This window comes from Dendrobates tinctorius, unplaced genomic scaffold, assembly GCF_039654945.1.
Source record: "Dendrobates tinctorius isolate UK_male_01 unplaced genomic scaffold, ASM3965494v1 ptg000362l, whole genome shotgun sequence".
NCBI lineage: Eukaryota > Metazoa > Chordata > Amphibia > Anura > Dendrobatidae > Dendrobates > Dendrobates tinctorius.
The window spans coordinates 2,528,953-2,550,791 of NW_027362028.1; the positions used below are offsets into that span (position 1 = coordinate 2,528,953).

At 45.4% G+C, this 21,839-nt stretch overlaps 1 protein-coding gene across 1 annotated transcript in view; it reads left to right on the plus strand.

Moving 5' to 3' along the window:
• Positions 1-21,839, plus strand: part of C6 (complement C6) — a 54,106-nt gene that overhangs the window by 9,119 nt on the left and 23,148 nt on the right. The window contains exons 5-8 of the mRNA XM_073562666.1: positions 8,002-8,140; positions 8,349-8,496; positions 12,822-13,022; positions 15,994-16,234. Of these exons, the coding sequence (XP_073418767.1) occupies positions 8,002-8,140; positions 8,349-8,496; positions 12,822-13,022; positions 15,994-16,234 (729 nt within the window). The remainder of the gene's footprint in view (positions 1-8,001; positions 8,141-8,348; positions 8,497-12,821; positions 13,023-15,993; positions 16,235-21,839) is intronic.

Consider the following 21,839-nt stretch of genomic DNA (forward strand, 5'->3'; position numbering starts at 1 on the left):
TTTGAAGTGGATGAAGTCTTCTGGTGTGCGGGTTTTTCTCCATAGGCGTTCAGCACTCCTGGAGCATCGCTGGAGAAGTTGAGTTTGCGATGTGAGCCAGGGCTGTTTTACTCTGTGTTTGGAGGTTCTGAGGGTGAGGGGAGCTACTTGGTCAAGGGTGCTTCTAAGAGTGTCATTGTAGTGATGAACAGCCAGATTAGGACAGGAAAGAGAGGAGATTGGGGACAGAGATGAGTGTAGGGAATCTGAAAGTGTCTGAGGGTTAATAGCTTGTAGATTTCTGACTGTGTGGTAGATAGGAGTGAGCTGGGGTGGGCAAGGATTTGTGAGCGTGAAGGAGAGAATGTTGTGGTCAGAGAGTGGAAGCGGTGAGTTATTTAGGTGGGAGATTGAACAGAGCCGGCAGAAGACCAGATCAATGGTGTTACCGTCCTTATGTGTCTCAGAGGTTGAAAGCTGTGAGAGGCCTAGAGAGGTGGTTAGTGATAGAAGCTGGGATGCAGATGTGGAAGTAGGGCTGTTAATGGGGATGTTGAAGTCTCCCAGGATGAGGGTTGGTAGTTCTGAGGACATGAAGTGTGGCAGCCAGGCTGAAAAGTGGTCAAGGAAGTGGGTGGGTGAGCCTGGGGGACGGTATATGACTGCTACCCTGAGGGAGAGGGGACGGAAGAGCCTGATGGTGTGGACCTCAAAAGAAGGGAATAAGAGTGATGGGACTGGGGGGATGACCTGGAAAGTGCATTGTGGGGACAGGAGTATACCAACTCCACCACCAGGTCTGTTTGTGGGTCTCGGGGAGTGAGAGAATTGTAAGCCACCGTAGGAAATGGCAGCAGGAAAAACAGTGTCAGAATCCTGAATCCAGGTTTCAGTGAGGGCCAACAGATTAAGAGAGTTGTTCAGAAAGTAGTTGTGTAGGAAAGGAAGCTTGTTACAAGCAGACCGTGGATTCCAGAGGGCACAATTAAAAGATTGAGATGAGGGAGTGCAAGTAATGTTAATCAGATTATTGTGGTTTCGATATGAGGTAGGGTAGGGGTTGAGGTTGGGGGATGGTGGACCAGGGTTGGGGGAGATGTCCCCTGAAATCAGTAGGAGAAGGAAGATAAAGAGCCAATAGTTGTTGGAATTGTAAGAAGTTTTTTTCTGCGATGTGTTTGGGCAAGATGGGATGAGGTTTCTCAGGAAGGTGAGGAGTGCGTGGGAGCTGTACATGGGAGAAGGAAGTATAGAGGGGCTGATGTGTATGAGTCGTGATGGAGGGGGGATAGGGTGGTGAATGTGGATGGCAAGGGAACACAGGAGGATAAAAATAAAGCACATGGTTAAAGGGGAGAGCAAAGTGTGATTTACCTGACTCCTGCCCTGACTAACTGCCATGTATAACTGCCGTTTTGCTGGATGCTTAGCTTCTGTGATGCTTTGCTTATGGGATGCTTGCGTGCTGCACCCCACACTTGCGTGCTTCCCCTTAGCAACTACTACATATATAGGCCACACTACAGGGTCAGGAGAGAGGGATTGTGGGAGCTGGTTGGGTATAATTTGGCAGCTGGGGCCAGCACACCAGGGGATGGTTAGATGATCAAAGGCACTAGACCAAGATGTTGCAATATGCTATAGCACCTTCCACCTGATAAGATCTAGAAAGGCCCCAGTCACAGATCTAAAGCAGTAAGTATTACATACAGTGCAACAAATGAATTATACCAAAGCTTTAGCAAGCACATTTAAATATGCAGCAAAATGGTAAAGCAGCAGAAGTATGGAGTTGTACCATTTGGATATATTGCAGCAGAGAATAGAGGCAGCAGAGGTGGAAAGTTGTATCATTCAGGCTGCTTGCTAGCAGTGAATGGAGTAAATACATGCAGGGTGGCTCAGCTGATTACCATTTGGATATATTGCAGCAGAGAATAGAGGCAGCAGAGGTGGAAAGTTGTATCATTCAGGCTGCTTGCTAGCAGTGAATGGAGTAAACATTGATCATTTCACACAAAACTCCAAAAATGGGCCAGACAAAAGTATTGGCACCCTCAGCCTAATACTTGGTTGCACAACCTTTAGTCAAAATAACTGCAACGAACCGCTTCCGGTAACCATCAATGAGTTTCTTACAATGCTCTGCTGGAATTTTAGACCATTCTTCTTTGGCAAACTGCTCCAGGTCCCTGATATTTGAAGGGTGCCTTCTCCAAACTGCCATTTTTAGATCTCTCCACAGGTGTTCTATGGGATTCAGGTCTGGACTCATTGCTGGCCACCTTAGAAGTCTCCAGTGCTTTCTCTCAAACCATTTTCTAGTGCTTTTTGAAGTGTGTTTTGGGCCATTGTCCTGCTGGAAGACCCATGACCTCTGAGGGAGACCCAGCTTTCTCACACTGGGCCCTACATTATGCTGCAAAATTTGCTGGTAGTCTTCAGACTTCATAAAGCCATGCACACGGTCAAGCAGTCCAGTGCCAGAGGCAGCAAAGCAACCCCAAAACATCAGGGAACCTCCGCCATGTTTGACTGTAGGGACCGTGTTCTTTTCTTTGAATGCCTCTTTTTTTCTCCTGTAAACTCTATGTTGATGCCTTTGCCCAAAAAGCTCTACTTCTGTCTCATCTCACCAGAGAACATTCTTCCAAAACGTTTTAGGCTTTTTCAGGTAAGTTTTGGCAAACTCCAGCCTAGCTTTTTTATGTCTCGGGGTAAGAAGTGGGGTCTTCCTGGGTCTCCTACCATACAGTCCCTTTTCATTCAGATGCCGATGGATAGTACGGGTTGACACTGTTGTACCCTCGGACAGCAGGGCAGCTTCAACTTGTTTGGATGTTAGTAGAGGTTCTTTATCCAACAACCGCACAATCTTGCGTTGAAATCTCTTGTCAATTTTTCTTTTCCGTCCACATCTAGGGAGGTTAGTCACAGTGCCATGGGCTTTACACTTCTTGATGACACTGCACACGGTAGACACAGGAACATTCTGGTCTTTGGAGATGGACTTGTAGCCTTGAGATTGCTCATGCTTCCTCACAATTTGGTTTCTCCAGTCCTCAGACAGTTCTTTGGTCTTCTTTCTTTTCTCCATGCTCAATGTGGTACACACAAGGACACAGGACAGAGGTTGAGTCAACTTTAATCCATGTCAACTGGCTGCAAGTGTGATTTAGTTATTGCCAACACCTGTTAGGTGCCACAGGTAAGTTACAGGTGCTGTTAATTACACAAATTAGAAAAGCATCACATGAGTTTTCGAACAGGGCCAATACTTTTGTCCACCCTCTTTTTTATGTCTGATGTGCAATTATATCCAATTTGGATTTAGGACAATTCTTTTTGTGTTTTTTCATTTAAGACAAATTAAATGAAGATAATAATACCAAAGAATTTGTGTTTGCAATCATTTTCAGGAAGAAACTGAGTATTATCTGACAGAATTGCAGGGGTGTCAATACTTTTGGCCACAACTGTATAATCTGACATACTCCACACATCTTACACATAACACCACATTATAAATTCATACACCAGTAAAACCAAAAGCAACATAATCATTATTATAACTATGCCTCTAAATAAATTCCTTGAGGGGAGTAGTTTCCAAAGTGGGGTCATTTGTGGGGGAATTCCACTATTTAGGTGCAAATTGTCACTCCTTCCCTTCCGAGCCCTGCTGTGCACCCAAACAGTAATTTTCCCCCACATATGGGGTATCCGCATACTCAGGAGAAATTGCACAACATATTTTGGGGTCAATTTTTTTCCTGTTACCCTTGTGAAAATAAAAAAAAATGGGGTTAAAATAACATTTCTGTGGAAAAAAGTTACATTTTCATTTTCACTTCCACACTGCATTAATTCCTGTGAAGCACCTGAAGGGTTAATAAACTTATTGAATGTGGTTTCAAGCACCTTAAGGGGTGTGCAGTTTTTATAATGGTGTCACATTTGGGTATTATAGGCCCCTCAAAGTGACTTCAAATGTGAGGTGGTCCCAAGAAAAAACGGTTTTGTAAATTTTGTTGGAAAAATGAGAAATCGACGGTCAACTTTTAACCCCTTTAACTTCTTAATAAAAATAATATGTATCAAAAATTGTGCTGATGTAAAGTAGACATGTGGGAAATGGTTTTTTTTTAACTATTTGTGTGACATAAGTCTCTGGTTTAAAAGCAAAAAAAGACGAAAAGTTTGACAATTGCAAAATTTTTGAAAAGTCATATTGAACAACTTTTACCACTAACATGAAGTACAATATGTCACGAGAAAACAATGTCAGAATCACCAGGATCGATGGAAGCGTTCAAGAGTTATGACCTATTAAAGCGACAGTAGTCAGAATTGAAAAAATTGGCCCGGTCAGGAAGGTGAAAACAGGCTTCGGGATGAAGGGGTTAATCTTGCTTTTTCATAACCGGTAACATCCCCACTGCTGATGTCATCGGGAATAATGTCACCGACGCAGACTGATAGGTCCCCTATAGGTATCATTATATATAATCTTTCCCTTTAAAAAGAACCTGTCCCTAAAGTAACCAGTATTTGCTCTTCTTATACACCAACTGTTCCCCTGAGTATTCAGTTTTTGTATTTTTTAAATCCGCCATACAGCTCCAGAGATATGGGCCTTTTTTATTTAGTGATACCTTTTATGGTCTTTACCGCAGAAGGCGTAGCTCACAGGGAAGTTATGCAGATGAGCCTAAAGACCTGCCCCTGAGGAATCTGTGAGCCACGCCCCCTTACTAAAAACCTAAAAAATTTACACTAAGAAAAAGGAAATTCGGCATTCCAATTTTTAAATATTTACTACTACGGGATTGTACCCTATTAGAGCAGCCTGAAGCCTATGAGAGGCGTATTTCCCTGTCTATACCAAATAAAAAGCCCATGTTTCCAGAACCGTATGGTGGATTTAAAAAAAAATTAAAAATACCCCAAAATACTCAGGATTTAAAATAAGAGCAAATGTTGGACACCTTTGACCTAGTGACAGGTCCCCTTTAAAATCTGAAACCTTGTAGTGATGTTCCAGGTGGGGCATTGTGGGCGTCTAAACTTAATATTTGCACCCATCGCTACCAAGCCGCTTCACTCACTTTCCTTCAAACGCTAATTGAACTTCGCGATGATATAATTTAGGAATTATTAGATTACGACGATTCCATTACAATATCAGAAATTGGCTTTAATTACATTCAGTCTGCAAAAATTCTCAGAAGCGACATTGGGGAAATTCTGAAAAGCGGAGCATGCAAATCTTGCAGCCATATAACATCCATGGGACTGGATTAATTTTGGGGTGAGGTTTAGGGGTCAAAGTTAACCTTCTTCTATCCCACGTTTAATATGTAAGAAATAAAAGGAGACGAGACAATCGTTTGACAATCGGCACAACGTAACTATAACCTCTTATTTGTCAACTTTTCTCCAAATTTTAGTCGCCTTTCACTTCTTTTTTTTTTTACATGCGGTAATTTTTTTACCTAAATGCACGGAATCTGAAAAAACAAATTATTTACTTGCAGCGAGCGGCGAAAACCCGCTGAGACGTGAGCGAGCGTCTGTTCAGCGCGAGGAGACGCCGCTCATCTGCGCCTGTAGTCAGAATTGCTGCACTCTGATGTTTCTGGATAGGAAAGGAAACTGTCAGATCCATCAGATATCACTGCTGCGGACGATCACAGCAGAACAAGAAGAAACAATTACAACTCTGTTTCCTTCCTTTGCCCAAATAATTTGTAAACAGAATCTATGAAAACATCCAGAATTAAAGGGAATTAATATGTAGATGAGCAAAAAATGCAATAAACAAAAATCCCAGCACTTTCTCTCTTTCCTCTTTGTTCTTTTAATCACATTTTGTCTTGTACTGCAAATAAAACTGAGATCTAAGGAGTAACAGTTCTCCCATTGCTCTCTGAAGAGGCAATTTGCATAAATAAAACTGAGAAACACAAAAAAAAATCTGTCCGATAGTAAGACAACTTCCTTGCATAAGCCCCAAGCTCCAGACCCTGCAGGGACGAAATTAACCTACGCTTACCCAAAGAATATTATCATGTATCTGTGTATACAGGGAGCTCCCCCTAGTGGTGGCTGCAGACAGGATCTTATCATGTATCTCTGTAAACAGGGAGCTCCCCCTAGTGGTGACTGCAGAAAGGATCTTATCATGTATCTCTGTATACAGGGAGCTCCCCCTAGTGGTGACTGCAAGCAGGATCTTATCATGTATCTCTGTCTACAGGGAGCGCCCCCTAGTGGTGGCTGCAGACAGGATCTTATCATGTATCTCTGTATACAGGGAGCTCCCCCTCGTGATGACTGCAGACAGGATCTTATCATGTATCTCTGTGTACAGGGAGCTCCCCCTAGTGGTGGCTGCAGACAGGATCTTATCATGTATCTCTGTATACAGGGAGCGTCCCCTAGTGGTGGCTGCAGACAGGATCTTATCATGTATCTCTGTAAACAGGGAGCTCCCCCTAGTGGTGACTGCAGAAAGGATCTTATCATGTATCTCTGTATACAGGGAGCTCCCCCTAGTGGTGACTGCAAGCAGGATCTTATCATGTATCTCTGTCTACAGGGAGCGCCCCCTAGTGGTGGCTGCAGACAGGATCTTATCATGTATCTCTGTATACAGGGAGCTCCCCCTCGTGATGACTGCAGACAGGATCTTATCATGTATCTCTGTGTACAGGGAGCTCCCCCTAGTGGTGGCTGCAGACAGGATCTTATCATGTATCTCTGTATACAGGGAGCTCCCCCTAGTGGTGGCTGCAGACAGGATCTTATCATGCATCTCTGTATACAGGGAGCTCCCCCTAGTGATGGCTGCAGACATGATCTTATCATGTATCTCTATATACAGGGAGTTCCCCCTAGTGGTGGCTGCAGACAGGATCTTATCATGCATCTCTGTATACAGGGAGCTCCCCCTAGTGGTGGCTGCAGACAGGATCTTATCATGTATTTCTGTATACATGGAGCTCCCCCTAGTGGTGACTGCAGACAGGATCTTATCATGTATCTCTGGATACATGGAGCCCCCCCTAGTCATGGCTGCAGACAGAATCTTATCATTTATCTCTGTATACATGGAGCTCCCCCTAGTGGTGGCTGCAGACAGGATCTTATCATGTATCTCTGTATACATGGAGCTCCCCCTAGTGGTGACTGCAGACAGGATCTTATCATGTATCTCTGGATACATGGAGCCCCCCTAGTCATGGCTGCAGACAGAATCTTATCATTTATCTCTGTATACATGGAGCTCCCCCTAGTGGTGGCTGCAGACAGGATCTTATCATGTATCGCTGTATACAGGGAGCTCCCCCTGGTGGTGACTGCAAGCAGGATCTTATCATGTATCTCTGTCTACAGGGATCACCCCCTAGTGGTGGCTGCAGACAGGATCTTATCATGTATCTCTGTATACTGGGAGCTCCCCCTAGTGATGGCTGCAGACAGGATCTTATCATGTATCTCTGTGTACAGGAAGCTCCCCCTAGTGGTGGCTGCAGACAGGATCTTATCATGTATCTCTGTATACAGGGAGCTCCCCCTAGTGGTGGCTGCAGACAGGATCTTATCATTAGTCTGTATACAGAGAGCTCCCTTTCAGCTTCCCATGTTCCTGCTTGCAGGGATTTAGTTCAGTGTTAATGTCTGACAATTTAGACCAGTGGCATGATTAAACACTGCTATAACTAGTATTTTTTATTACCTCCATGATTTGTAAGGACGGCACCGAGTCTTCTAGGTCTGGAAGGAACACGTTGGTGACATATTACAACATCGATTGTTCTGCTTTCTTCAGAACGTGCTCTCCTATAGCCTGGATGCCGGATGGAGAATGATGACAACTTGTCTCTTCAATATTCCCCATAGGTGTTGGTTTCGGGTCACATTAGGAGACACTTGGCCACTGAGTCACTGTCACCCTGGTGGGATCTCATACTGTAAGCTGTATTTTAGGTAATACATGATACTTGTTTTTGTGAACAGGTCGATGCATTGACCCAAGATTGAAGTGTAATGGAGACAACGACTGTGGGGACAACTCGGATGAACGAGGCTGTAAGAGGAGACCGGAGATTAAAAGGAGCTTTGAGTTCATTCCCGGGGTGCAGCTGATGGGAAATGGGTAAATCATGGAGTAAAATTAATGATTCTATTGTTGGGATTAACTGAGAATTAGAAATATATGGACCCAACATGGACCGAAAAATGGGCTAGGATCCGCCCAAGTCCTGATGTCCCAGGGCATTGGGGTGATTACTCCCTGAATCTCTGCATTCTTATGTCCTGTCAATCTTACTGATGGGTCTTTTCCATCTGGTGTGGGGGTTTAGATATAACTACCTGTCAGGGGAGAGTCGCGGAGAAATCCTGGATAACTCATTTTTTGGAGGAAGACGTGATACAGTTTCTGGCAATGGGACAGGACCAAACCGGAAGTTATATCGTGTGCCTGCAAACCTGGAAAGCATCACATTTCAGGTGCGCACTTTCTGTGTATTTTTCATTTTTTTTTACTCCTTGAGTATATTGTCCACTAGAAACTTCTAATAAGCAATGCTCCTGTAAATCAAATAGGGCATTAATCAGAGGTACAGGGGAACACATGAAGCCTTGTATTATAGATTAGGCATCTTCCTCAGCTCCTGGCAGTCTGCAGCCTTGTAGTAAATGTTCAGAAGTAAGGAAGTAACTAGAAGATAGGAAGGGGGATAGGAGGGGGATGCAGCTGCAGCCTTACTGCAACAGGGGAAGGGAAGAAGAAAGCATTTGACTATCATATTGCTTACCATGGACCAGTAGGAGACCATCCCCTCCGAAAGTATAAAGCAAGGACATCTACAGAAGTCAGTGGAGGGAGGAAAACAGCCAGATCTGGAGCCTTAAAGTGGTCATCTGCTTAAAATAAAGCAGCCATTTTTCATTTTCATGATTTCCTTTTTAACACGTATTTAATTCTCCAGTGATGTAACTGTATCAGAGCTTGCATTTTGCGGGATGAGTTTTAGTTTTCAATGACGCCATTCATTTTACCATGTACTGTAATACACTGAAAAATAGAAAAAAAAAATCAATGGGAGATAAAATTCCGAAAAAAAAAAACATTTTAGTTTTGTGTTTTATTTTCTCAGCATTGATTATGCAGTAAAAATAATCCAGTAATTTGATTCTCCTCGTCGTCACTACGATACCAAATTTGTAAAGTTCTTTTTTTACTATTTTAGTGGTTTAAAAAATTCTGAATTTTGTTAAAAAATATTTTGTGTCACTATTTCCTAAGAACAGTAATTTTTTTTTATTCCCCCCCCATCAATGGAGCTGTATGAAAAACTTCTTTTTATACGAGCTGAGCTGAGGTTTTCATTCGTACCATTTTTGAGTACCGTAGATACAAAGTATCACTTTTTATTGCATTTTTGGGGAATGGTGTGACTACCAAAAAAAAAAAATAGCAAGATTTGACTTTGTTTTCTTTACAACAAATACCACGGGGGTTTAAACAATTTCTCCTCCTCAAGACACAAAACGATGGAGTTCCTCTCTCCAGCCATACTGAACATTGCACGCCTCTGGAGGGCAGCTATTTAAGCACCAGACCACACCCTGTGGTGGATATAAGGTGGACAACCTCACACCCACTCTATGGTTGTCCACAAAAACCCAGCCCTTAAAATGGCTGATTAACCCCTCTCCAGACATAGTGTGCTGGAGGAAACGTCTGGGTTTTAAATAACTGAGGCTAATAGCCTCAGTGAAACATATCTCTCCTCTAGCACTTTGCCAGTGACTTTGTCACACCGCCTACTGTAGGGATTCAACTCGCTCAGGAGCCATGGGAGTCAATCAGGAGGCACGTTCCTTTAAAAGTTCATAGGGTTTATTGCTTCATAACCCATAAAGCAGCACATAATACAATGAATAGCCTTTAGCTCAGGCAAAAGCAAGCATAAGTGTCCATGATTTCAGGCTCAGTCCTCGAGCCTCAGCAAACACAGGAGGCTTATCCGTCCTCACATACAGCCAATATCCACAGGCCTCACCGGGTCAGCAGCCTCAGCACGTGGTCTTTAGGAAGGTAGCACACCTTCCTCCACCTAGGCCTGCTGGGACCTTCCACATGGCTCAATCAGATCCATGCTCTCTCTCATGTGACCTACTCTGGTTACCTTATATGGTCTGTAGCCACGCCCAGCAGGTCACATGGCTATGACCTCATCACAGGTCCTTCAAGCATTCATACAAATATAGTTTATTATGACACCCTTAAACACACCCCTGGGTGGATTTGTAGATGATTGATCCCACCCGTCTCATCAATCATCTGAAGGCTTCTCCCTGACATATTGGAACGACAGATCAGCTCTGCTGATCAGCACATAAGCAAGCCTTCATCTCAAGGCCACCCACCTTGAGATACATAATGATCCGTCAGCATCCTATACCCATTACCACAATGGATATGACTGTAGGCCCGTCCTGGGACACCCACACAGCGCCCCCTAGCAGACATAGTGGTCACTGCACCACACTACAAAGAACAGAGAGGCCTGTAATTTTTAACGTAGGTACACTTCAACTGTGAGAGAAAGAATTTTAAAATAAAAAAACCCAGAAAATCACATTGTATGATTTTTAAATAATTAAATTGCATTTTATTGCATGAAAACAAATTAGCAAAAACATCAGTGTACCAAATAATTACACTTTCACACTTTCCCCACTGTAGATAGATAGATAGATACCGTAGATGTAATTGAGATATATCATTAGTGCAGTGCGTGTGTAACTTACTGTACATGTATTTAGCTAAGAATTAAATAAAAGAAAAAATGGTGTGGTGACCAGAATATAATTCTTAACCAGCTGAGGGAAAACAGACAGCTTGGGGCTGATGTTTATAGTCTCGGACAGGGGTAATAAACATGGAGCTTCCCAGGCTATTAATATCAGCTTTCAGCTGTCTACTTACCCTTTAATTAATAGCCTTTTAAGCTCCATGTTTATTACCCCCTTCCCAGACTATAAACATCAACCCGCTGCTGTCGGCTTTCCCTCAGCTGGTTAAGAATAACATGGGGGACCCCAATCCATTTTTTAAAGAAATTCTATCTATATATCATTTTATTGTATTGTGATGGTTCGGGCTGTGAATTTACTGTACTTGGCTGATGAAATGTCCTATGAGATGGGTGCGTAAGAATCTCATGGCACACCATGATGTGTGCTTTTTCTCGCACTCATTGACTTTCATTGGTGAGTGTCAGCTGTTTCAGGTGGCCATACATAGCATGCAGCCAATTTATCGTCAACCCATTTCCAGGAAAAACACGCAGATTAGCATTGCCTCATTGACTAACATTGTAGCAAGTGCGAGGTTAAATGCAGATGTGAGCGCTGTCTTTCCCAGGTAACCTTACATGTAGGTCATATGTCGTGTCCCTACCTTTGGTGTGGGCTCGCACCCTGAGCCCGCATCTTTCCCGGCAAATAACAGTTGATTTAATCAGGCATTATGTGCCTTTAATGGCCACGGGTGGAGTGGAGCTAAGGGGACTTTTGAATACAGTAAAAAGTGAAGAAAAAAAGTTAAGGATATGAAAAAAAAATAAACACAAAAGTTCAAATCACCCTTATTTTAAGCCATTAAAAATTAAACAATTTAAAAAAATCAAAAATACTTATGTTTGGTATCGCTGCGTTCAGAAATGTCCGATCTATCATAATGTAAAATAAATTAATCTGATTGGTAAATGGCATAACGAAAAAAAAAATCCAAACTCCAAAATCGTGGGGGTTTTTTGGCCACCACAACATTTTTATACAATACATTCATAGACAATCAAAACATTATATCTATCCCGAAATGTTATCAGTAAAAACATCCGCACAGGGCACAAAAAATAAGCCCTGCCCCAGCCCCAGATCCCGAAAAATGAAAATGTTATGGGTCTTGGAAAAAAAGGTTACAAGAGCAATTTTTTTTCCTTACAAATTTCCAAACTTTTGGTATCTGTATACCCGTACTGACCTGGAGAATCATATTGCCCGGTCAGTTTTACCATTTAATGAACATGGTACACAAAAACAAAAACAACAACTGTGGAATCTCACTTTTTTTGCAATTTCACTGCACTTGGATTTTTTTCCTGCATTACAGTGCATCACATGATAATATGGATGGCGTCATTCAAACTTACAGCAAAAATACAAGGCTTCATACGGCTATGGGGAAGGAAAAATAATAGGTTATGGCTCTTGGAAGAAGGGGGAAAAGAAAACGAAAACGGAAAATGGCCCTGGGATGAAGGGTTTAATATAATTTATGGGAAATATGCTTGAGGGACTTACAAGGGTCTGTACATAGGAGTATGGGGTAAAAAATAACATTATAACTGATAGCCAGTAAGGTTTTACTAAGGACAAAAGTTGTCAAATCAACTACCGTACATATGTTTTTATGAAGAATGGAGTAGAACAATGGACAAAGGAGTAACTGTGCATATAGTGTTTTTTGACTTTACAAAGCTACGGGAACAGAAAAATTGTGAGTTTGGGCAGCATAAGAATAGCAGAGATGAATAATATCAGGTAACTTGCTTGCAGAGACAAAGGTGTAACTTGTGACTTTACAAAGTAAAATTTGAATGCAGAGACAAAACTATTACTTAAGGCTTGACACAGCTTGTCATAATCTGATGACACTTTCCCAAATACTCAGCTTCCACTTTGAGTCTTGTTGAATGCAGCTTTCATTATTTTGTACTGACTTTAGATAAAAAATTATATGTGTATTGTCCCTCTAACAGATGAAAGACGAAGAGGACGAGGTGTCGGCTGATTTCTACGAAAGTATCATTCCTTTTGCTAAATCCAGTAGCAGTTACTTAAATACTCACAGCGGATCTCAAGGATCTCTTGGAATCCCCCTATTATTCCATTTTAAACGTAAAAGTAAACATACAAAATCATCGTCCTTTAAGGAATCTTTACAAGCCTCCTATAAGAAGGTAAGTAATCCATGTTCCGGCATCTCGGTCATCGCAATCACAGGGATAGCAGCTGCCGAACGCTCAGAATATTGATGACTACTGATTTACCGCTTTCATGTCACCCCCATGTACATTTTGCCCCCGCACATTTCACCCTTATCATTTCACCCTCAGGAAGATTCACCCCGTACATTTTGCCCCTGGATGTTTCGCCATGAGATTAGGCAGAAGAAGAGGACGCTGGGAAGAAGGAGAGGACTCGGGGGCGAAACATCCGGGGGCAAAATGTACGGGGGTGAAATGTGCGGGGTCGAAACATCCTGGGGGCCAAATGCTGGGGACGAAATGTGCGCAGGTGAACTGCTGGGGGTAAAAAATCCAAATCCCAAAGGGGATAGCGGACAGACAGATAGATTAGGGATAGAGAGACAGATGATGGATAGATAGATAGATAGATAGATAGATAGAGTTGTGGCCAAAAGTATTGACACCCCTGCAATTCTGTCAGATAATACTCAGTTTCTTCCTGAAAATGATTGCAATCACAAATTCTTTGGTATTATTATCTTCATTTAATTTGTCTTAAATGAATAAACACAAAAGAGAATGAAGCAAAAAGCAAAACATTGATCATTTCACATAAAACTCCAAAAATGGGCCAGACAAAAGTATTGGCACCCTCAGCCTAATACTTGGTTGCACAACCTTTAGCCAAAATAACTGCGACCAACCGCTCCCGGTAACCATCAATGAGTTTCTTACAATGCTCTGCTGGAATTTTAGACCATTCTTCTTTGGCAAACTGCTCCAGGTCCCTGATATTAGAAGGGTGCCTTCTCCAAACTGCCATTTTTAGATCTCTCCACAGGTGTTTTACGGGATTCAGGTCTGGACTCATTGCTGGCCACCTTAGAAGTCTCCAGTGCTTTCTCTCAAACCATTTTCTAGTGCTTTTTGAAGTGTGTTTGGGGTCATTGTCCTGCTGGAAGACCCATGACCTCTGAGGGAGACCCAGCTTTCTCACACTGGGCCCTACATTATGTTGCAAAATTTGTTGGTAGTCTTCAGACTTCATAATGCCATGCACACGGTCAAGCAGTCCAGTGCCAGAGGCAGCAAAGCAACCCCAAAACATCAGGGAACCTCCACCATGTTTGACTGTAGGGACCGTGTTCTTTTCTTTGAATGCCTCTTTTTTTCTCCAGTAAACTCTATGTTGATGCCTTTGCCCAAAAAGCTCTACTTTTGTCTCATCTGACCAGGGAACATTCTTCCAAAACGTTTTAGGCTTTTTCAGGTAAGTTTTGGCAAACTCCAGCCTGGCTTTTTCATGTCTCGGGGTAAGAAGTGGGGTCTTCCAGGGTCTCCTACCATACAGTCCCTTTTCATTCAGACGCCGACGGATAGTATGGGTTGACACTGTTGTACCCTCGGACTGCAGGGCAGCTTGAACTTGTTTGGATGTTAGTCGAGGTTCTTTATCCAACATCCGCACAATCTTGCGTTAAAATCTCTTGTCAATTTTTCTTTTCCGTCCACATCTAGGGAGGTTAGCCACAGTGCCATGGGCTTTAAACTTCTTGATGACACTGCGCACGGTAGACACAGGAACATTCAGGTCTTTGGAGATGGACTTGTAGCCTTGAGATTGCTCATGCTTCCTCACAATTTGGTTTCTCAAGTCCTCAGACAGTTCTTTGGTCTTCTTTCTTTTCTCCATGCTCAATGTGGTACACACAAGGACACAGGACAGAGGTTGAGTCAACTTTAATCCATGTCAACTGGCTGCAAGTGTTATTTAGTTATTGCCAACACCTGTTAGGTGCCACAGGTAAGTTAGAGGTGCTGTTAATTACTCAAATTAGAGAATCATCACATGATTTTTCGAACAGTGCCAATACTTTTGTCCACCCTCTTTTTTATGTTTGGTGTGGAATTATATCCAATTTGGCCTTAGGACAATTCTTTTTGTGCTTTTTCATTTAAGACAAATTAAATGAAGATAATAATACCAAAGAATTTATGTTTGCAATCATTTTCAGGAATAAACTGAGTATTATCTGACAGAATTGCAGGGGTGTCAATACTTTTGGCCACAACTGTAGATAGATAGATAGAGTGAGGGGTTGATTCTCTCAGCTGCTTCACCAGGTAGACACAGGAAGAGTTCTGGTAGTCGTTCACCTGCTGGTTTATTATAGATAGCATAAACCCTGGCAGGGTTCAGCAAAACAAACCGAACCTTTCTGGCATATCAGTAAAACAAAACAATTATCTAAGTCCATCAGAGTCCTTTCCCTGCAGACTTCACTGCAAGTAACACACACAGCGTCCTTAGCTCCTACAGGAGCCACGTGGGAGTTCCACCTCTCCCCAATACACCACCCAGACTGACTCTCATGTCCAGGTATTTAACAACCCATGTGATGATCACATGACCTTGACCTCACACAGGTCCTGTCAGAACTCTGCAAGTGGAGATAGGGTGGACCTCCTCCCACCCGCTCCATAAAGGTCCACTAAAACCAGCCCATAACATAACTTAACCCTCTCAGTACATAGCGTGCTGGAGGGAAAACTATTCTGGTTTTACATCACTGAATCTAATATGCGCAGTGACACATATCTCCCTCCATACACTGGCAAGTGACCCTGTCACAATAGATAGTTAGATAATAGATAAATAATAGATAGATTGATAATAGATATATATATATATATACACTGCTCAAAGAAATAAAGGGAACACAAACAGCCTGTTGCAAATGGAATAGTGTTCCCTTTATTTTCTGAGCAGTATATATATATATATAATAGATAGATGACAGATTGATAATAGATAGATAATAGATAAATGATAGATAGATAGAAAGATAGATAATAGTTAGATAGATAATAGATAGATAATTAATACATAGATAGAATATAGCTAATACATGGGTGATGTATCAGCTCCAGTTCTTGGATTTTACCATCTGTTTCCTTCTAGAATTCTAATTTCATCAGGATCAATAAAGTGATCTCAGTGTCAGAATTCCGAATGAAGAAGGACAATCTGTGGCTGTCGGACGTCTTCCTCCGCGCTCTGAATCATTTGCCCTTGGAATACAACTATCCGCTTTACAGCAGAATATTTGAGGATTTTGGCACCCATTACATTACTTCCGGCTCCATGGGGGGATCGTATGACCTCCTCTACCAGTACAGCGCCGAGGAGCTGAAGAATTCAGGTAAGGAACTAAGAATCGTTATCCAGACCTCGGTAACCCTGACTGGAGGTCAGAGGGCAGACTGACACAAAGGAACAGACAGAGCAGGTAACTAAGATCGCATCCCTTCTGTTAGATGCCACATTCAATAGTGACTGCGGCATCTATGTGGTTAGACAGAAGGGACAGTGCTTCTGTCACCCTAACCCCCTTCATCAGTGGCGTACTGCTAATATGTCAGGGGTGCTTCAGCAGCACCGCCACCTCAAATAACAAGGACACTGATAGAGTGCACGTGGAGGACTCTTACCCGCAGCCACGGGAGTCCTGGCGTCTAATGTGGGTAGCAGCAGAGTAGCTTGAGGACCTGCGGGAGGTGGAGCAACGATGAACAGCTAGGTGCGCACAGGACCTGCGATCATGTGACTGCAGGGGGTGGGGCTTAGCGTCCTACTGCTGCAGATGATGTAGTATACTCGCTACAGGAATACTGAAGTAGAGGAGAGGGGAACTCAGGTCAGGCAAGCCAGGAGATCATACACAGGGCGGGCAGCGAGGTACAGGAGGGATAATCACAGAAAGGTCAATACGTAGCCAGAGGTCATACACAGGGCGGGCAGCGAGGTACAGGAGGGATAATCACAGAAAGGTCAATACGTAGCCAGAGGTCATACACAGGGCGGGCAGCGAGGTACAGGAGGGATAATCACAGAAAGGTCAATACGTAGCTAGAGGTCATACACAGGGCGGGCAGTGAGGTACAGGAAGGATAATCACAGAAAGGTCAATACGTAGCCGGGGTCATACACAGGGCGGGCAGTGAGGTACAGGAGGGATAATCACAGAAAGGTCAATACGTAGCCGGGGTCATACACAGAGCGGGCAGCGAGGTACAGGAGGGATAATCACAGAAAGGTCAATACGTAGCCAGAGGTCATACACAGGGCGGGCAGCGAGGTACAGGAGGGATAATCACAGAAAGGTCAATACGTAGCCAGAGGTCATACACAGGGCGGGCAGTGAGGTACAGGAAGGATAATCACAGAAAGGTCAATACGTAGCCGGGGTCATACACAGGGCGGGCAGCGAGGTACAGGAAGGATAATCACAGAAAGGTCAATACGTAGCCAGAGGTCATACACAGGGCGGGCAGCGAGGTACAGGAAGGATAATCACGGAAAGGTCAATACGTAGCCAGGGGGTCATACACAGGGGGGGCAGCGAGGTACAGGAGGGATAATCACAGAAAGGTCAATACGTAGCCAGGGGTCATACACAGGGCGGGCAGCGAGGTACAGGAAGGATAATCACAGAAAGGTCAATACGTAGCCAGGGGTCATAAACAGGGCGGGCAGTGAGGTACAGGAGGGATAATCACAGAAAGGTCAATACGTAGCCGGGGTCATACACAGAGCGGGCAGCGAGGTACAGGAGGGATAATCACAGAAAGGTCAATACGTAGCCAGAGGTCATACACAGGGCGGGCAGCGAGGTACAGGAAGGATAATCACAGAAAGGTCAATACGTAGCCAGAGGTCATACACAGGGCGGGCAGCGAGGTACAGGAAGGATAATCACAGAAAGGTCAATACGTAGCCGGGGTCATACACAGAGCGGGCAGCGAGGTACAGGAAGGATAATCACAGAAAGGTCAATACGTAGCCGGGGTCATACACAGGGCGGGCAGCGAGGTACAGGAAGGATAATCACAGAAAGGTCAATACGTAGCCAGGGGTCATAAACAGGGCGGGCAGTGAGGTACAGGAGGGATAATCACAGAAAGGTCAATACGTAGCCGGGGTCATACACAGAGCGGGCAGCGAGGTACAGGAGGGATAATCACAGAAAGGTCAATACGTAGCCAGAGGTCATACACAGGGCGGGCAGCGAGGTACAGGAAGGATAATCACAGAAAGGTCAATACGTAGCCAGAGGTCATACACAGGGCGGGCAGCGAGGTACAGGAAGGATAATCACAGAAAGGTCAATACGTAGCCGGGGTCATACACAGAGCGGGCAGCGAGGTACAGGAGGGATAATCACAGAAAGGTCAATACGTAGCCAGAGGTCATAAACAGGGCGGGCAGCGAGGTACAGGAGGGATAATCACAGAAAGATCAATACGTAGCCGGGGTCATACACAGAGCGGGCAGCGAGGTACAGGAGGGATAATCACAGAAAGGTCAATACGTAGCCAGGGGTCATACACAGGGCGGGCAGCGAGGTACAGGAGGGATGATCACAGAAAGGTCAATACGTAGCCAGAGGTCATACACAGGGCGGGCAGTGAGGTACAGGAACGATAATCACAGAAAGGTCAATACGTAGCCGGGGTCATACACAGGGCGGGCAGTGAGGTACAGGAAGGATAATCACAGAAAGGTCAATACGTAGCCAGAGGTCATACACAGGGCGGGCAGTGAGGTACAGGAAGGATAATCACAGAAAGGTCAATACGTAGCCGGGGTCATACACAGGGCGGGCAGTGAGGTACAGGAGGGATAATCACAGAAAGGTCAATACGTAGCCGGGGTCATACACAGAGCGGGCAGCGAGGTACAGGAGGGATAATCACAGAAAGGTCAATACGTAGCCAGAGGTCATACACAGGGCGGGCAGCGAGGTACAGGAAGGATAATCACAGAAAGGTCAATACGTAGCCAGAGGTCATACACAGGGCGGGCAGTGAGGTACAGGAAGGATAATCACAGAAAGGTCAATACGTAGCCGGGGTCATACACAGAGCGGGCAGCGAGGTACAGGAGGGATAATCACAGAAAGGTCAATACGTAGCCAGAGGTCATAAACAGGGCGGGCAGCGAGGTACAGGAAGGATAATCACAGAAAGGTCAATACGTAGCCGGGGTCATACACAGAGCGGGCAGCGAGGTACAGGAGGGATAATCACAGAAAGGTCAATACGTAGCCAGAGGTCATAAACAGGGCGGGCAGCGAGGTACAGGAGGGATAATCACAGAAAGATCAATACGTAGCCGGGGTCATACACAGAGCGGGCAGCGAGGTACAGGAGGGATAATCACAGAAAGGTCAATACGTAGCCAGGGGTCATACACAGGGCGGGCAGCGAGGTACAGGAGGGATGATCACAGAAAGGTCAATACGTAGCCAGGGGTCATACACAGGGCGGGCAGCGAGGTACGGGAGGGATAATCACAGAAAGGTCAATACATAGCCAGGGGTCATACACAGGGCGGGCAGCGAGGTACAGGAGGGATAATCACAGAAAGGTCAATACATAGCCAGGGGTCATACACAGGGCGGGCAGCGAGGTACAGGAGGGATAATCACAGAAAGGTCAATACGTAGCCAGGGGTCATACACAGGGCAGGCAGAGAGGTACAGGAGGGATGATCACAGAAAGGTCAATACATAGCCAGGGGTCATACACAGGGCGGGCAGCGAGGTACAGGAGGGATAATCACAGAAAGGTCAATACATAGCCAGGGGTCATACACAGGGCAGGCAGCGAGGTACAGGAGGGATGATCACAGAAAGGTCAATACGTAGCCAGGAGTCATACACAGGACGGGCAGCGAGGTACAGGAGGGATAATCACAGAAAGGTCTACGTAGCCAGGGGTCATACACAGGGCGGGCAGCGAGGTACAGGAGGGATAATCACAGAAAGGTCAATACATAGCCAGGGGTCATACACAGGGCGGGCAGGAGGGATAATCACAGAAAGGTCAATACGTAGCCAGGGGTCATACACAGGGCGGGCAGCGAGGTACAGGAGGGATAATCACAGAGAGGTCAATACGTAGCCAGGGGTCATACACAGGGCGGGCAGCGAGGTACAGGAGGGATAGTCACAGAAAGGTCAATACGTAGCCAGGGGTCATACACAGGGGGGGCAGCGAGGTACAGGAGGGATAATCACAGAAAGGTCAATACGTAGCCAGGGGTCATACACAGGGCGGGCAGCAAGGTACAGGAGGGATAATCACAGAAAGGTCAATACATAGCCAGGGGTCATACACAGGACGGGCAGCGAGGTACAGGAGGGATAGTCACAGAAAGGTCTATGTAGCCAGGGGTCATACACAGGGGGGGGCAGCGAGGTACAGGAGGGATAATCACAGAAAGGTCTACGTAGCCAGGGGTCATACACAGGGCGGGCAGCGAGGTACAGGAGGGATATGCAGGGGTCATACACAGGGCGGGCAGGAGGGATAATCACAGAAAGGTCAATACGTAGCCAGGGGTCATACACAGGGGGGGCAGCGAGGTACAGGAGGGATAATCACAGAAAGGTCAATACGTAGCCAGGGGTCATACACAGGGCGGGCAGCGAGGTACAGGAGGGATAATCACAGAAAGGTCAATACATAGCCAGGGGTCATACACAGGGCGGGCAGCGAGGTACAGGAGGGATAGTCACAGAAAGGTCTACGTAGCCAGGGGTCATACACGGGGGGGGCAGCGAGGTACAGGAGGGATAATCACAGAAAGGTCAATACGTAGCCAGGGGTCATACACAGGGCAGGCAGCGAGGTACAGGAGGGATAGTCACAGAAAGGTCAATACGTAGCCAGGGGTCATACACAGGGGGGGCAGCGAGGTACAAGAGGGATAATCACAGAAAGGTCAATACGTAGCCAGGGGTCATACACAGGGCGGGCAGCGAGGTACAGGAGGGATAATCACAGAAAGGTCAATACATAGCCAGGGGTCATACACAGGGCGGGCAGCGAGGTACAGGAGGGATAATCACAGAAAGGTCTACGTAGCCAGGGGTCATACACAGGGGGGGCAGCGAGGTACAGGAGGGATAATCACAGAAAGGTCTACGTAGCCAGGGGTCATACACAGGGCGGGCAGCGAGGTACAGGAGGGATAGTCACAGAAAGGTCAATACGTAGCCAGGGGTCATACACAGGGCGGGCAGGAGGGATAATCACAGAAAGGTCAATACGTAGCCAGGGGTCATACACAGGGGGGGCAGCGAGGTACAGGAGGGATAATCACAGAAAGGTCAATACGTAGCCAGGGGTCATACACAGGGCGGGCAGCGAGGTACAGGAGGGATAATCACAGAGAGGTCAATACGTAGCCAGGGGTCTTACACAGGGCGGGCAGCGAGGTACAGGAGGGATAGTCACAGAAAGGTCAATACGTAGCCAGGGGTCATACACAGGGGGGGCAGCGAGGTACAGGAGGGATAATCACAGAAAGGTCAATACGTAGCCAGGGGTCATACACAGGGCGGGCAGCAAGGTACAGGAGGGATAATCACAGAAAGGTCAATACATAGCCAGGGGTCATACACAGGACGGGCAGCGAGGTACAGGAGGGATAGTCACAGAAAGGTCTACGTAGCCAGGGGTCATACACAGGGGGGGGCAGCGAGGTACAGGAGGGATAATCACAGAAAGGTCTACGTAGCCAGGGGTCATACACAGGGCGGGCAGCGAGGTACAGGAGGGATAGTCACAGAAAGGTCAATACGTAGCCAGGGGTCATACACAGGGCGGGCAGGAGGGATAATCACAGAAAGGTCAATACGTAGCCAGGGGTCATACACAGGGGGGGCAGCGAGGTACAGGAGGGATAATCACAGAAAGGTCAATACGTAGCCAGGGGTCATACACAGGGCGGGCAGGGAG